Raw genomic sequence first — 18,851 nt, forward strand, 5'->3', positions numbered from 1 at the left:
TGTTACAGTGTGCCAGCATGTACAGTTTATGTACAGTTAACATGTAATAGGGGGTGAATGACCGACCATAGGGCAGGGACAGATTATGGACTGAGCCAGTGGGGCCAGTGCCCAGGGGCTTTGATTACCAGGGGCCCCTAGAGGGCCCTGGTAGTCACAAGGCCGATCAACATATTTAGTAAATTATACATGTTAAAGCTAAAATATGTAGGCCCCTCAGCCTATACAGTACAAGGCCCTTCCTATATGTCTGTCTAGCTAACATGACTAATGTCTGACTAATAACAGACCTGACAAGCATTTTTAAGATTTATTTTTTTACATGCAAATAAATATCATGCAAATATTCTATCTAAGTTATATAGACTCCTGTATGATCAAATGTATACACATGCTTTCTTCACCCACACATGCCTTACATCTGGAGCAGTGTGTTTGTGTGCCCACCCGTTGTGAGTAGTGCGTGGGAGAGAGAGCCCTAAAACATCATTTGCCCAAGGGCCTCTTTGAGTCTTAACCCATTAAGACCGGGAACGCATCTGTGTGTCATTTTTAGCGGTGCCAACCGCTCTATATCTGACTTTGTCTGTGTGTCCGTGTGTCCGTGTGTCTGTCCGGGTGTGTGTCCCATAAACAAATGTTGATGACAACATCAATACGGGGCTCATCGAAGGCACCGCTTCCTTCACACAGGGTGTGATTTTTAGCGGCACCAGCCTGCTCTATACCTGACTTTGTCCGTGTTCACCGTCAACCTTCTGATTGGTCAGACCCGTCAAACAAAGTGATTGGTCAAGCTTCACATGACACGTGGCTATAAACACATTATAAACACATATCGATGACAAAATGTATCAAAGGCGCCGCTACCTTCACACAGGGTGTGATTTTTTGATTCCTTTGGATATTCAAAAATATTAGATATTTATATATATTTTTTAATCGTGAAAATCTTTCAATAAATATGTTTTTTTTGTTGAAGCGAACATTTGTAACTCAAATTTTATTGCTTCTAGGGATTCTACAATCCAATGTCTTTTAAATCCTTTTTATTTTTATTTTTTTACTTATGTTGCTATATATCAGTGATTCTTAAACTTTTTCATGTCAAGGTCCTTCCAAAATGATATGTATTTGGCCGCGGACCGCCATCTAAAAATATTTTGTTCCAGGGACCCCCAGACGCAAAGATTTGAGTTAAAAATGTATTCAAAGATTTGCACACATTTTCAAGATTTCTTTTTAAAAAATAGCAGATATACAAGCTCTTAGTGCGGCACTCGGAGCCGCGCTATGAGCTTGCATATCTGCTATTTTTTAATAAGAAATCTTAAAATTACACCGATTCTTTCCCGGTCTGAATGGGTTAACCACTTCCAGCATCCGTATTGTGGGGAAAGCTTTCGCGTTCGACGTGTTGTGAGCATGTCGATCGGCTATTTTAAGCTTTTCCCACAATTACAGAAAACAGACAATACACTAGTATAGAGCCCTGAGGGAATCCTGTCCCTGCTTCTGAGTCGTGAGGGCCTGAATTTGAATCTGTCCTGGATTCCGCCCTGGGTTTCCAGTCTTTCTACACTCTCCTATCTAAAAAAAGTAAATAATGAAGGACGACTTCACCAATTTTCATCATTCATTATAATATGGTACCTTTTCTATCTACTCGGTCTGTGTCTCAGAGGAGCGATGTGAACATTCCAGGAACCCGCCTACCAGTGACATAATCGATGGGGAATCAAGGCTAATAAAAATGGCAGGCTTTCTATTCCTGGAAAGTTGGCATGCTATAATGGAAGCCAGCGTTCTCGCGTTAATACAAAATAAAATAACTTGTTTGAAATATGAAGATAGGTTGAAAATTTGTGAAGTCGCCCTTTAACTAATACACAGTTAATTTAAACTCTGAGGTTGTAAAATATATTCATGTGGGCCCACTCTGAAAGTTACATTAATTTGACTATGTACTTGCTCAGCAACAGAGCAGCATACTCCAGATTAATATTCCATTCACTCACTTTCTGCAATGTGGTCACAGAATGAAATCCATCTGGGGTTGGATTTCTTGAGGCCAGTAAGGCTGACCTCTCTGGACCGATTTATAACCCATCTACCTGGGATCAGGGATCAGTAGGATTACAGTGCATATTGCACTGTGTCACGGCTAGTGCCACAACACCTAGACACAACACCCTCTGATCCACGCTGGCACCTAGTCAGTTTGTGTCACTGCCAATTTAGCAGAGGGAAGGGAATGAAAGGAGAATAACCAGCACTTTGATCAGTCATGTCATTTTAGAGCTGGCTGAATGGCAGCTATAGTGTAGAGACCTGAAAGGATATTTCGCGAAATCTTCACTATGACTTTCCAATGATGGAAAGTCACAGTGACTTTCCATCATTGGAAAGTCACTTCAAAGGACTGTAGTGGGAGATTTCGACTTCGCCAGCGATGGGATGTTGTGATACATTTGAATGGGCCGTGGGAACTACTTCTGGAGACCTGCTTTGCCAAAAAGTCTGAGAAGCGTAGCCTACTCCCAAAAAACAAAGAATCTAAGTGGATGTCAAATAAATAATAATAATAATCAATAATTTCCTACAATTAAATGAGGCGAAATCAGAAATGATCATCTTTGGTCCCCCAAATTCTACACAGTCGTTTGTCTCAAGAGATTGGTTGCCTATCCCCCAACTTGAAGGAGGTAGCCCGTAACTTGGGGTGTGCTCTTCGACTCTGGCCTCTCTTTTATTCCCCAAGTAACACGAACTGTTCAAACATGCTACTTCCAGCTAAGGAATATAGCAAGAGTCAAACGTTTCCTGTCGCCTGCAGATCTAGAAAAGGTAATTCACGCTTTTATTTCCTCTCGTTTAAATTATTGTAACTTCATCTATTCCGGCCTCTGCAAAAAAGAGATATCCCGTCTCCAATTAGTACAGAACTCAACTCAGCCAGACTAACCAACTCCAAGAAATGAGACCATATCACACCCATTTTAGCTGCTCTTCACTGGTTACCCGTTAATTGCTTTAATTGATTTAAAGATTTTACTTATGACCTTTAAAGCTGTGAATGGACAGGCCCCCCGTTATATCTCTGACATGCTGGAACCTTACAGGTCTGTACGCAGCCTCTGATCCTCAGATAATGCCCTCCTGGAGACTCCCACATCCCAGCTCATCACAAAGGGTGGCCAGGCTTTTGCAGTCCGGGCCACTAAGCTTTGGAACGCCCTACCTGTTGACCTGAGACGAGCAGAATCAGTGTCATCTTTTAAAACTCTTCTGAAAACCCGTCTCTATGCTAGAACTTTTCTTTATGTTTTTCTTGCCACTTTTGTTTCATTGAGTATATCTGTATGGGTCTAATTTACATTTTGTGCCTACTGTGTGTTTTATTCACTGATATTGTGTTGTAGTTTATCTCCAATGCTTATAATGTTGTTCCTTTTATCCTGCTCTGTAAAACACTTTGTGACTATGTCTGGAAATGTGCTATATAAATTAATTAATTATCATTAAGTGACGTTTTCCCTAAAAAACACACCCTGTGTGAAGGTAGCGGCGCCTTTGAATACATTATGTCATCGATATGTGTTTATAATGTGTTTATAGCCATGTGTCATGTGAAGCTTGACCAATCACTTTGTTGACGGGTCTGACCAATCAGAGCGTCGACGACAGATAAAGTTAAATTGAGGATCTAACTTTAAATAACTTACCTAGAAGGAGACTTTAGCCAAATAAAAATATATACAAAAAAAAACATGAGGAAATAAAAAATAAACCTTGACATCATAGTGATGTCATGAATAGTCCCCTTGCCTGACAAATCACAACCTTGACGGGCCTGACAAATCAGAACCTTAACGGACTCTTGGATTCTCGATCGTCTCTATCAAACCATTCTGTCATAACGGATGACTGGGTCCCGAACCCAGACTTTCTATACATTCACCCTTCATCTGTTCTTGTATCTTTCTCTTTCTATTCGTCATATTAACTTACCTAGACGGAGACTTTAGCCAAATGAATAATAAGATGAAGTCATTGTCATCGTTTATATAGACATCGAATTCTATATTCATGACATCATAGTGATGTCATGAATAGTGACCAATCACAACTTTGGCGCACCTGACCAATCAGAACGTTGACGCACCTGACCAATCAGAACGTTGGCGCACCTGACCAATCAGAACGTTGACGCAAAAGCCAGGCATAGAGGGCTAATATCCGCTCTATACCTAAAGGTATAGAGCGGCTAGCGCCGCTAAAAAACAAGAAACCAAAGAGACCCCGGCGGCTGGACACTGTGACAGCCTGTGCCCGTTTATCATTCAAGTTCATTTCTTCCAGGTGAAGGAGCAGATCCAGCAGATGGTTAGGCAGAGGGAACAGACTCAGCCACAGTGTGAAACCCAGACCCGCTTCTCTATACCCGTCCCAGCTGGTTGCTGAAACCCCAGGACTGGGCTTGGTCATCATACACATATACATATACATATACATATACATATACATATACATATACATATACATATACATATACATATACATATACATATACATATACATATACATATACATATACATATATATGGGATCAAGAGCATTAGCAGCCTAGGTGCCCAGACCGCTACGCCAGCCGCCCGGGCCGGTCATCATATATTTTATATTAATGCAATTAAAGTGAACAGCTGACATCCTAAAAGCATGGATCTTAAAATACAGGAAAGAAGAACGTGGAACAAGGCCTCATTGTCCGTCATCCGGAGGCCATGGCATCAAACAAACAAACTGCCAGCGATCAAATTACTGCAAACTAGATAAGTGTGCTCCTCGGAGCACAGGTTTCCGCCAGGCCGGGTTGCCTAACCAGTTAAGTTCTCACTTAAATCGGTAAAAACTGAAGATGTGCTCATCGCCCTTCAGCCAGCAAGGCCACGACAACATCCCCACCAGATTCCTCTGAGACGCAGCCGTCTCTGCTCTCATGGTAGCCAACATTACAAATGTATCAATCTGTCAGTGTCACGTCCCACAAGAATGCAAGCTGGTGAGAGTAATCCACCTGTATAAAAAAGGAAACAAATTAGAACCTGGCAACTACCGTTTCCATCCTTTGTTCCATCTCAAAGGCTATAGAGAGATTAATTCACGAACAGATCAGCAGTTACCTCACAGAAGGAAAACTGCAGTTTGAATTCCAATCTGGCTTCAGAACATCCCACTCCACAGGCACATGCCTACTGTATTAGGCCGACTACATCAAACGCGAGGTAGACTTGGTCATGACTCATGGTCATGCTGGACCTCCAAAAGGCGTTTGACACATCATCAATCATTCAATTCAATTATGTCTATGGAACTCTGTCCTCATCCCTGCCAGTGATCTGTGGGGTTCCCCAAGGAAGCACACTAGGGCCGTTACTGTTCCTTCTATACATTAACGACATGAAAGCAGCCTGTAACTGCAATTTGTTGTTGTTTGCTGATGACTCAGCACTCCTGGTCTCTGGCGAGGACAAAATGTGGAATGGCCTGACACCATCCATTAAAGGATTTGTAACACTAGTTTCTTTCAAAACATCTATCAGGAGACCACAAGGGCAGGTAAACGTAACTATCCCATCTCTTTTGTACATATAATGTTTATATTTGTTGATGACATGTGTTATTGTGTACATTTTTTATGGTAGGACTTTTTTGTGTTAAAAATGTGAATCGGCCTGTTATAGTGACATCATAAGGCTGATTTGGAAAGATTTAGGATGGCATTTCTTCCTTGGCCTAGTGAAGAATGTGCGTGCAAAGTTTCACAGCAATCGGATTCTGTGATGAATGGAGGCACACGCACGCACGCACGCACGCACGCACGCACGCACGCACGCACGCACGCACGCACGCACGCACACACACACACACACACACACACACACACACACACACACATACACAGGGCCGTAAACATAGTCTTGGCCATGCCTTCGGTCTGGCGGAGACAATAATTACATTTATAAACCACCACCACCGATGCAGCTACATGCATTATGCACCCGAGCAGGTTTAGGAGAAGTAGGTGTGCAACAGTAAATCAAACGAATCAATCTAATTAGCAATTTAATTGGGAAAAAGGGTTTTGGCAGAATCTCTAATGTTCAAATCTATATCTATATCCATCTATATACTGTATAGTCAACTAACTGAGATTTCTTTCCAGTCTTGTTTTTTGTTCTACTTTGTTCTATAAATTGGATTATTCTTTAATGTAGAGATTTTGCTTTACAAAAGGTTATCCCAAATGGTGCTGCATGGGTAATCCTGAGATTTATATTCTAGTTAAGACACTGTTCCAGTATGTTCTGCATATACCTTCAAGTTCAAACATTTCAACACAGAGTTCCTTAGTATTGAATAGTTTCAAGAATGATACATTTTTCTTTCATAGAAATATCTGATGACAGAACTCTGCTGAGCTGTATTCTGTCACAGAAAATGCTATGTGCCCCAGATTAAAATAGCAGTGTATGAGGTTGTCTACCCTACTTCTCTTTCACACTGAAGCTTCAAATAGCCTATATAGGCCTACTCGACCGCATAAATGAGGCTGCAATATATCGATATTATATTGATACCATATGAGACTAGATATTGTCTGTGATTTAGCATATCATAATTAGTGATTTTTTGTATTTGACCTTGATTTATACAGGTTGAGACTTGAGGTCTCCCTTCCTGGTTTTAATCACTTATGCCCTATGATAATGTCACAGTAGCATATCAATATACGCTCAAATATATTTTGTGCATGGATTTTGTCCATGCACAGGTGTTGCTTGGTGAAAAGAGATGATTTTCAAGCAGTGAGTTTGGCCAGCTACTAGACTAGCCTGCTGGTGTGGCGATCTGCTTTCTTTTTTATTCCTAAAGTAATTACAGGTTAGAGCTACCTAGCCATGATGTAAACTGATATGCTGAATGAGCCAGTAACTCCCTTAATGTGATTTGACACCACTAAACTTTAAGATTAAGATTAGTGTAATAATTATTTCCATCATTATAGTGGAAGTAAGGAATGCTGTGTGTGTGTGTGTGTGTGTGTGTGTGTGTGTGTGTGTGTGTGTGTGTGTGTGTGTGTGTGTGTGTGTGTGTGTGTGTGTGTGTGTGTGTGTGTGTGTGTGTGTGTGTGTGTGTGTGTGTGTGTGTGTGTGTGTGTGCATGCAGGCTGGTGAGCTGGTTTGGTTTTAAACCACAACAATGGCAACATGCTGTGAATAGCTGGGGAATTTCAAATAGGTTCTGGGGATTCTTGACTATTTTTAGCGCTGCAGCTATATCTAGTTCTAGTACAATGGAGTAGGTAACATCATTAAGCGTGTATAACGCACCTATTGGCGCAGCAAAACTATACCCATCTCTCTACCTTGTCTCCGAATTGTTTTTCATACAGCAAAACTATCTGAAGGGCAGTGACCTTGGATATTATGTTCTTCTGAGATGATTTGTCTCAAAGCAGCAAATTACTAAAATAAGAGCTAATCAATATTCATAGGCTACTTATAATAGCCTACGTGATGCTATATACAGGGTCATATAAAACATGGCTATGTGAGGCGAAGCAATTATATGAAGTTTATTATGGGCTCATTTTATTGAGGAGATTATTGTAACTATTTACTTCAAAACCTGCCTTTTGATTTAGGCACAGTCAGAATGCAGCCCATTTGCCATTTAGAAATCACTCAGGGAAGCGATTTGATTTATTGTTCAATCCTCCTAACACTTTTACTTCTTTTTTTACAAGTAGGCTAACCCATATATCAGCATTTATATAATCAATAAGATGAAAATGTGGTCTTATGTCAAAAAGCTATACGTGCAACAACAAAAATCTTGTTGGCTTCTGTTGTTTTGTCTCTTTTATTTTTTGATAACAGACGTCATTTAATGGGAAAACACCAAATATCAAATTATTTAAAAAAAACATATAGGCTACAAGCCATTAAGCCACCACGTTGATGATACAGTCATTTAATGCAGTGGTTCTCAACCAGTGGTCCGTGGACGTGGACCACCAGTGGTCCTTGAGGGGGTTCCAGGTGGTCCCCATGATGGAGAGTTGGTAACCAAATGTACCCTTATCAGGTAGATTCTGAGATTGAGAGCGTAAAATGAAACCAAATGGACACGTAATTAATTTTACACTCTCAAGAGTTACAAAAGTGTTAAACATCTGCATTCATTAATTTACAAGAAGGCTACACAATTAGAGAATGTAAAATAATTGTTATTTTGATCAACATTTGCCTGTTGTCTCTCCTATCAATCAATCAATACAATCATCACTACAGCATGGAATTGTGGACAAAATCTTATCCAAGGATAACAAAAAATATTCTAAGTTTTGTGCCTTAGAGGCAAAAGCTCATCAAACGGTGGTCCGTGGCCGAATAAATAATGGACCTTGATATGTAAAAGGTTGAAAACCACTGATTTAATGGATGATAAATCCATTCAGATAAATCAAACCGAAGCCCGCGAACACAGCCTATTAGTTGCTGTTACATCGCGCATGCAGTAAGCATTAATGGGCTTTTAATATGACTTAACTTAAACTTACCTTCACTATGAAGATGCACATGAGACGCATATTTGCACGTTGATCAAAACATGTATTTGTATACAAATCCAGATTTGTCTCTAAAATCCTGCAAGCACGGTCGTCTCCATCCCAAAGGCACACACTGTCCGGCCACTGAGTTTCGAAAAGTCACTCCACAAAAAAATGCTGCAGCTTATATCGCAAGCGATTTCAAATAGTCCAGGTCCTTATATTGTATGACAATAAGACTGATCGGGATGTGAGTTTGGGAACGAAATACTGTAGGGTAGCCTATACTTTGTCACTAGTAACAGTAGCCTACACGCGCCAATCAAAAACACATAAACGTTCCCTCTACAAAAAGCTCTCCTCAAATCGTTAATATGACATGAAAAGAAGACGGTGTCATCGGCACGTTTTTTGATGTAGAACACGGACCGGTGCCCACTGGGCACTGTATCTCAGCTTGTCCTGAGGTTAAGGTTGGTGTCCTTTCCATGCGGGTCGGTTTCTCATGAATACCCAAAGGAAGTCGGTCTGTCAGCTTCTGTTACAGGACTGGAAACCAAATCCACCTTTGAGACGCAGCAGCAGCGCGCCATGCCTTCAGATGGATGCATAAAGACCTGCTCCCTCAGAGATGATCGTTCGCCCCCAAAGCCCTTTTACATGCATGGTTTGCTCTGTTTAAGTAGCCGTACGTGGGCCGGGCTGGCTGTCATACCTCCGGCACCTTTTTCTGACCACTGGCACTGTGTGTGTGTGAGTGTGACTGAAGCCCTCTGTGTCGAGATTAGAGTGAGACCCAAAAGCACCGCCCACGCGGTGTTGTGTGCCGAGATTGTAGCCTACTCCCTGGCTGCTGGTGTTGTGTTGTGTGTGTGTGTTGTGCCACTTTTTGTGTGCGGGCCGGGTCCGACGATCAGTGGTGGGAAAAGTACTCAAATGTTTTACTTAAGTAAAAGTATCAATACTGCAATGTAGAAATAGATCTGTTACAAGCAAAAGTCCAGAATTCAAAATGTGCTTGAGTTAAAAAAAAGTATTGGCATCAAATCAAAATGTACTTAATGTACCAAAAGTAGCCTACTCATTATGCAGAATGTCCCATTTCACAAGTTTTCAAATGTATAAAAATCTTTTGGAAATAGTAGATCTACAAGCTCACAATGCTGCATCAGGAAGCATTGTGAGCTTGTAGATCGGCTATTTTCAAATGGCCGAAATGCATAGGCTGAAGTGGTTAACATATGTTTTGTAATAATAATCGAAATCTTCAAAGTAACTAACTAAACTTTTCAAATAATTGTACTGGAGTAAAAGTACAATATTTGCCTGTAGTGGAAAAGTACTGAAAATTGCAAATTCTCCAGTAAAGTAAAAATACCTCAAAATTGTACTTAAGTAGCTACAGTACTTGAGTAAATGTTCTTAGTTACTTTACAGTGAGTACACCACTGCTTTTTGTGTGGGGGTCCACACAAAAATTGATTAACCAAAGTCCAAATTGCAGAGTGACATGTCTACTGAACTCTCTCAATATTCAGAATCAGCTCTACTCTACCTCATTGCAATGAGTAAAGTTAAAAAGCATAGTATCTTAGATCAGACCCCGAGAGTGCGAAATTATGCACACTGTTGTTGACAGACAGAGCCTATACTGACAAGCATCACATAACACGTGCGTTTCAGTAACCAAGGCAAGGTCATTATCATATAGTTTCCTACTGTCGATAGGCTGGCAACCTCTCTAAGTGCCATGTATGTTTTTATCTTCTTGATGGTCGTGTGCCATATCAAGATTACATTAAATTATGACACCACATCAAAATAAATATAGATAATACTTAATAAGATATTTTCTTTCACATCAGGACATTGTATAATGACCATTAGACTCAGAGCAATAACCTGCCTCTCCCAGACTCCCTCCCCAGTCAGACTGCAGAGTTTGATGGAATATAGAATTGTATGCAGGTCCTGCAGGATGTAATTTGCATACAGATGCGACTGTTCATAATTGAATTGACTAAATGTTTTTTAAATTATATATTTTATTTCAAAAGAAAAATCCTCCAGTGTGCCAGTGATCACCCTCTCCTGTGCCAATGTTGGCACCTGTGCCTAAGGCTACCCCTGGGCTATATCTATGATGCAAATTAAGTCCACGTTATGTATGATCCCACTGCGCCTACGGTCATCATAATGTTTAGCATCACTAATTATTATCGACGACCAATAATTGGAAATGGGGAAAATGCGTCGAATGAGTGCTCACAGTTCAGGCATTTAGCAGACGCTCTTAACCCAGAGCAATTTACAGTAAGCAAGGACACAAGATAATACATGCTCAGACACAGTCCCAACACATTCTATAGGCCGCATGTGACTCGAGTAGTGGCTGTGCCTGTGGGGGTCTGTGAGTTTGTATGAAAGGTTATGGAAGGTGTATTTTTGGCAACGTGGCAAGATTCGTTCGGTTTCCAGTCTAAAAGGTGTATACAGTACGTGAGCAGAATGTAAGCCAAGAATAGTCTCAAGTGAGTAGGCCTACCTCCATCCCCCTCCATCTCTGCTGTCTCATTTGGCTTTGCTCCAAGTGGCTGCATATGGCTTTTTCAACCATTATATAGTAGACTTTCCCCCTCCCCCTTTCTTTCATTTTTAACCACATGAGCCTTAGCATCCCTATTCTGGATATGTCAGGCAAACATTCTGTGAAAATAGCTTATATCTAAGGTCACAACTTGCATTGTGTATGCTTGTGTAACAGAGTGGTTCACTACCTCAGCCTGATGGCCTGAAAGTCTAATATCTCCCCCAAGCGATAAAAATATCACTTTGGCTTAGTGGTTAAGATGTTGGCTTTTCACGCGGGAGACCTAGGTTCGAATCCTGGGCGGTACATTTGTAGATCTGCTGTTTTCATTGAAGATATTTGGTGTAGAGGGAAAAGGGGAGGGGACTATAGACCCCTGGGGGACCCATACCCCGATCAATGAAGTATATGAATACGGCTTTATCTGGTTAAGAAGATAATTTGCATGTAATGTGCTCAAATGTACCTCAAGGGTGGTATGGCATATAATATGACTGGTGGTTTCTCACATCCTCCAGTCCAGACCATACGCTTTTAAGGTTTGAATGTGTGAAATGCTTTTTGCAAACCGAGCTCCCCTCAAATCCAATGACATGCAAAGAGGCAGAATTCAAAATGTATGCTTTAATCAAAGGTGACAGTGCCCTCCCCTGATGCATGGCATCAGTAAACTGGGTTAAGTGTGGTCGGGATCCAGTTTCAGGGCACCACACCATACACACCTGCCATTAAAGGTATAGGCTGCCAGGTGTTCAACAAATTAATTCTTTGTCAACTTGACAGGTGGCAAAAGGCCTGTCATGCATGTGTTACCGAAACCTTTTGTTTTGGCATTACTTTGGATTCTTTGGTCCTTTGTTGTTTGGATACCGAGGCTTACGTATAGGTTGAATTAACAAAACCGCCATAATCCCTATAAGCCACGTTCTACAGCTGGGGGAGCTCACTATGGAGCAAACCTTTTGGTTGGAGTGACACTGAATGACTGAAATATTAATAATTTTCGATCTGGACACAAAACATATGGGACACAACCAGGGGCATACAGAGTGATCATAGCCCCACAATCCTTATGCACAGTAAAATCCTCAGTGTTAATTTAATCAGAGTGTATAGATTTAACCAAATCCATTTTTATGGATGAAATCTACAGAGTTGAACCACATGAACCCTAGGTGAACATTCGGCTAAGCTCACAATGTTTCGCAACGTGATTGGTTATTTTTGGCAAATACGTTTGGCTACGGCCAATGAAGTGCATAGTGTTTAAGTGGTTAAAAGCACTTGGACATGGATGTTTCAACCACAATCATTCTTATTCTATTACAATAAGAATACAATAAGCTAAAGACCATGGGAAATTCTGTAGAGCAGGCACAGCATTTCTTTGAATTTCTGAAGTTGTGTGTCAGTTGTGCCCATCAGCAAGTGTGCTTAGTGTGAGGTTCTTTACTGTCAATCATTCCAATCAATTTAGTGGACCTCTCTCAAATAGCTTTTCCAGAGAGGCAAACTGATTGTACCTACAGAGATGGTGACCTAGAAAAAAGGGGTCAGCATCATTTTTGAGCTGTATAAAAGTGTTTTGTGTGTGTGTGTGTGTGTGTGTGTGTGTGTGTGTGTGTGTGTGTGTGTGTGTGTGTGTGTGTGTGTGTGTGTGTGTGTGTGTGTGTGTGTGTGTGTGTGTGTGTGTGCGTGTGCGTGTGCGTGTGTGTGTGTGTGCTCGCGTGTGCGCATGCGCGCCAGTCTTGTTTAGAGTTTGTGTCACATCTGCACACAGTCTTGCTGGCCCTCATCAGAGCAATGGATCGAGAGCCACCCAACAATAACAAACAAAGGGAACTACACTCTCCTCCAATGACATATCTCCAGAGGGAGAGAAAGAAGAAAACAACACTTCAGTGACGGCTGTTTGGTGTAGAAACAAAAACCCACACACATCAAAAGGATGTGGATGCACCGCTTACGTGCTGCATATGTGGGGAGAGTAGATAATGGGATTTGGCGTGACCTTCTATTCCTCCGCAAACCAAAAATACACGAACATATTTGATGGGATAAACAGTTCTGCCAGTCACTCCTGGTGGAGCCGGGTGTATGACAGAGTCAGAGTGAATTACTGCTAAAACCTTCGCAGCATGGTGTATTGATTTTATGACAGGGTTGGAGGTATAGTGGCACCTCTGAGTGTGACGTGACACTGTGCGTGCTAATAAGGGGGCCCAAAAAAAAAGGTCTGGGCGCCTCCCTCGCCGCTGACATGAGCCGCAAAAATTTAAAGCTATAACTGGGTTATGTTTGATTTATTTTACGGCATGCCATTTATACCACAATCAGGAGCCTTCTTAGCATTCCAGTGCTGCACAGAAAGGAACAAGGATGTAAATTGTAGCCCTGACAGGAGACTGGCGATGGCAGTAAATACAATTTGGAGGCCAAGTTGTGAGTAATTATCAAATTACGGATATATCAAATATTACAGATGGTCGAGATAGGTGACGACTACATGGACTTCTTGGGGGGAGGGGTTGCAATATGACATTCATATTACACATGTGTGTGGTGAAATTACTGCCTGACCCAGTGCATTCTGTAGGGTAGATTATGTCTGGTGAAATTAAATTAAGTAATGGGTTTGAATACTCCATTGGATCTGTGTTTTCAGCAGGTATTCAGTCATCTGTAGTCTGTTTTCTGTTTATGCCTGACGCAGATTTGATCTATATGGAGGCATGTGTCATGTTTGCACTGCATGGATGTCTGCCACGTCATTAAGGAACCCCTGCAGAGACGAATGTTCCAGGCCCACAGGGTAATGCAGTGACTGTATTGTGTGACTTAATTTATCTGGACATTTAAAGTGTACTTCTTCTGCTCTATATTTATCCATTACCGTAATGAGGTTGCCAGGAAATGCACAAGATCCAGTAGGCCTATTTCTCCTTGAACCTTCTCTCAACTGTCTTGCTCATTTAATCAGTTCCATCAATCCATTGATTGGTCCAACGATCAATCAAATAATCAGCCATTAAATCTGTCCGCCTGTCTTTCTGTCTATCGATCTATTTTTCTAGATATAAAAAACAATTCCGCCTGGGTTTTGAAAAATTGAAAAAAATCCACCAGACCATAATGCAGTGAGTGTGTCATTCAACCACACCCGGTGTGGTACAGTAGATATGTGCAGCAGACAAAGGTACTGTATCAGGCTGCCATAGTTTAATGGCACCATAGTGAGTAGGCCCAAAGCCCAGTTTCTCAGAGAATTGATTATGGCTTGTCAGCGGCACTGGCAGCCTCTTTATTTATCATGAGGCCATATTCCCGTGGTCCTGGCAGTGCTGTGGCAGGTGTGAAGGTCAACAAGAGAGGCGTATTTTAATCAAAGATTGGAGGAGCTAAAAATAAAAAAAGCCCCCCCCCCCAGAGGGAAACGTGAAAAGGCTCGATGTTGTAGCCATTTAGATGGTGGTTGTTGTTATGCATAGGTGTCAGTCGGATAAGCTCCCCCTAGAGAATGCTTTCCATCTAGGACTGTGTGCTGCAATGCACATGAAGTCAAACTTACGTCCAAGACTGACAATACAAATTAGATGGTGTCCTTTCCAAATATATTCTTCCCCTGAAATGAAACCTTACCCAGCTATTAATTTGATGGGGTTTGTGTCAGGGCTAGAATGACTCATCTAGCATCGTGCGTGTCCATGTCCGTGTTGCACGTGTGTGTGTGTGTGTGTGTGTGTGTGTGTGTGTGTGTGTGTGTGTGTGTGTGTGTGTGTGTGTGTGTGTGTGTGTGTGTGTGTCCGTGTTGCACGTGTGTGTGTGTGTGTGTGTGTGTGTGTGTGTGTGTGTGTGTGTGTGTGTGTGTGTGTGTGTGTGTGTGTGTGTGTGTGTGTGTGTGTGTGTGTGTGTGTGTGTGCGCGTACGAGTGATTGAGTGGGCAAGGGAATTAGTGAAAAGCTCAAACGTAGAGACAGAAGACAAGTTAATGACTACAGATTGGGTGGAGGAGGTCCCAGGGTTCGATAAGCCCCTGTCATGTTTGCTTGCCTCCCAAGGAACCAGGAAACATTGCTGATTGTTCCTGACAGAAAAGGCATTGTCTCATGTTACAGTTACCCCACAAATGAATGATGAATGTGTGTATCTGTGTGGGATTCAATGCACAGCGTGGTGTAAGTGTGTATGTTTATGTACTGTGTGTGTGTGTGTGTGTGTGTGTGTGTGTGTGTGTGTGTGTGTGTGTGTGTGTGTGTGTGTGTGTGTGTGTGTGTGTGTGTGTGTGTGTGTGTGTGTGTGTGTGTGTGTGTGTGTCTGTGTGTGTGTGTGTGTGTGTGTGTGTGTGTGTGTGTGTGTGTGTGTGTGTGTGTGTGTGTGCATTAGCTTGCGTCATGTGTGTTATGTATACCTGTGGGTGTGTCTGTGTGTGCATGTGTGATTTTGCATGCATGAATATGTACCTGTGTGTGTGTATACATGCACAACGTACATGAGCAGATGGCTCCAACCTAATGAATAAAGTGATAAATGAACTAATTTTGATTCTTCGTACATGTGACACAAACACGAGGTGTGTTCTTTACTGTCAACAAAGGTTTGGACTGACCTTCATAATATGAAGGTTGGTCGCTCAGGAAAATATATATTTTGCATTATTATGTCATATTTTCTTGAGCGAGTGAAAATGTTGCCAGCTTAAAGGACGACTTCACCCATTTTCAACCTATCTTCATATAATTGGTCCTCACTTATGTTCATTATAATATGGTACTATTTTTGTCTACTTGGTCTGTGTCTCAGAGGATGGCTGTGGACATTTCAGTAACCCGCCTATCAGTGACATCATCAATGGGGAATCCAAGCTAATAGAAACTGCAGGCTCTCTCTACCTGGAAAGTTATCATGCAATAATGGAAGCCATTGTTCTCGTGTTAATAAAAATCGAAATAAAAAAAACTGAAATCTGCCTAGTGATGATGTTACTGGTAGGCGGGTTTCTGAACTGTCCACAGCCCTCCTATGAGACACAGACAGAGTAGAAAGAAATGACCATTTTATCATGACATGAGCATTAGTGAGGACCAATTATATAGAGATTGAAAGGTTGAAAATGGGTGAAGTCGTCCTTTAATAGATGTGTTACCTTCTAATACAACTACTGTATTCAATCTGAATCTTTTAAGCTGTGAGTACAGTTGGATATGTGTGGTCCTAAATTCAAGGTCCAATGCCAAGAATGTGTCCCCACATTTTATCAGCATACTTTGAAGTTGTATTTTATTTTATTTTCCAAAGCTAAAGGGAAAATTGAAAGTATTTAGTGTGAAGAGATAATTAAAAAAAAGCTCCTTTCCTTTCAATTGATAATACGCAAGATTACATTGAGCTCGTGGGGCTTCGGGTGATTTAGTGATTACATTATTACAACAACACTATTATTGTAAATTAGGTCACTAACAGCAAGAGATAATTTATCAAGCTCTCTTGTGCCCCCTACTGTTTGATAATGCTCCAAACAAGATGGTTGGTAAGAGGTAATCCTGCTGCATGACTTTGAACCCATGCACTAAATCTCCCCAAAATGTCTTTCTAGTGTTGAGAATATTCAAAAATGTGGCCATAAAATGACGTATTTCTTCCCTTATCGGCTTTACCAGATCATTTGAACCTATCACAATGGGACTTTGCTAGTTTGGGATGGCTCAAGGTAGAAGACAGGGTTAAAAATGGGATTGGTATTTAAGATAATCAAAGGGACAGTGCCCTCTATACCCTCATACCTGACTAACTACTTCTCCAAAGTGAGTGACACCCACAGCCACAACAAGAGGGAGCGACCAGGATCTGGTACGGTACCACCCAATTTTTTAACAAACATGGGAAAATTATCATTCTACTACTCTGCCACCAAAATGTGGAATGCCCTGACACCATTAAAAGATGTGGATCACTGGTTTCTTTCAAAATTGTCCTGAAAGAACATCTATCAGGAGATCACAAGGGTAGGCAAATGGAAATTCCCATCGAATGGAGGTGTCACTCAATGCCGGCGTTTTTCCTTTTTCTCCTTTGTAGTGTTTTGTATTTGTTGATGTATTATTGTCTACATTTTTTATGCTATGTTGATGAATTGAATACATAGGACCACAATGGAAACAAGTCCCCAGGACTTTTTTGTGTTATCCTTTTAGCCTTAATGTCTGACTGTACCACGTGCTGTTTACATTTCTGACATTGCCACTAATAAAGTATTCAATCAAAAATGTTGTTTTACATATTTTTTCACTTGAAATCTTATTGTCTCCGCCAGGCCGAAGGCATGGCGAGAGAGTATGTTTTACCCTCTGTCCGTCCGTCCGTCCGTCCGTCCGTCCGTCCGTCCGTCCGTCCGTCCTTCTGTCTGTGACCAGCTAATCTCCGCCACCGTTGGACCGGTCGTTGTGAAACTGTGCACACACACTCCCTGGATGCCACAGCAGAACCTCTGCCCCACATTTTTTAGATCAGCCTGTCATAGCGCCACCATGGGGCCGACTTTTGCAAAACACATTTTTGGATATTACTCCTACAGATTTTGTCCAAAAAACACGCACATCAGTACACAGTATCTCTATAGTCATGTGATCAACAGGGATCTGTCCGATTTTCGAGATTCCATCCTGATTGGCTAAGATTGCCTCCCAAAGTTTGCAGGATTGCTCCGTTTTGAACACAATGCCTCAAATCATGAACGCAGCTTGCAATTTCCATGAAATTTCACACGCACATTCCCACTAGGCCGAGGAAGAAAATGGCACATTTAAATCAGCCTCATGGTGGCGCTATAACAGGCCAATTTGCGTTTTTAACTATAACTGCACCGATCTGCCAGAAACTTTGCACGCACACTCTCTAGAGGCCAAGGAAAAACATCTGCGCTGCATTTTTCACATTTTCCCTTTATAGCGCCACCAGGAGGCCAACTTATGTAAAACACATTTTTTGATATTTTTGTTTCTTTCTGGGCAGCTCTTTGGGCAATCTTTGGTTGTATATAAATGTAATCTATAAATAAAGTTTGATTTGATTTGAACTGCTTCCTCCTCCGCGCTCCTCTGTGGGCAGCACTCAGCTGGGTGAAGCTGAAAACAAGTTCCCCGGCGGGATGAAAAAGGTCACCAAAAAACAAACAAGAACAAAACAAAAAAACATTGAAGACCCTTGCTCTACGGCACTGTTTCTCAACCAGTGGGTCGGCACCCAAAAGCAGGCAAGGGACCGTAATATATTGGGCACAGACTTCTTGGTCAAAATGAAATACTCCAGTAAAGTAAAAATACCTAAAAAGTGTACTTAGGTACAGAACTTGAGTACTGTACTGTACAATTAGACCATTGTCTATCCAAAACTAGATATTCAACTTGATGTTCACAGATGGAACAAGTACACAAAAATACATTTTCCAACCTTTGGAAAATGTATTTGTTTCCTTGTCACGCAACCTCACACGCTTCACACTTGCAACATGGACATTCTGTACAGCATGATTTACACAGAGTTCTCTCTCTTGACAAACTGGCTATTTGACTTGAGTTCATTCAACCTCCACCATCAGTTTGATTCTCTTCCTCATAAGTTCACGATTTCTTCACCTCAACTGCAGAT

At 41.5% G+C, this 18,851-nt stretch overlaps 1 protein-coding gene across 1 annotated transcript in view; it reads right to left on the minus strand.

The window, feature by feature from the left end:
* The window catches only part of crhr1 (corticotropin releasing hormone receptor 1), an 86,986-nt gene extending 77,761 nt beyond the window's left edge, over positions 1-9,225 (minus strand). The window contains exon 1 of the mRNA XM_084077631.1: positions 8,627-9,225. Coding sequence (XP_083933757.1) covers positions 8,627-8,656 — 30 coding nt within the window. The 5' untranslated portion in view covers positions 8,657-9,225. The remainder of the gene's footprint in view (positions 1-8,626) is intronic.
* Between the last annotated feature and the right edge of the window lie 9,626 nt (positions 9,226-18,851).

Source organism: Gymnoscopelus microlampas (genome assembly GCF_963454915.1).
Source record: "Gymnoscopelus microlampas genome assembly, chromosome: 14".
NCBI classification, from domain to species: domain Eukaryota; kingdom Metazoa; phylum Chordata; class Actinopteri; order Myctophiformes; family Myctophidae; genus Gymnoscopelus; species Gymnoscopelus microlampas.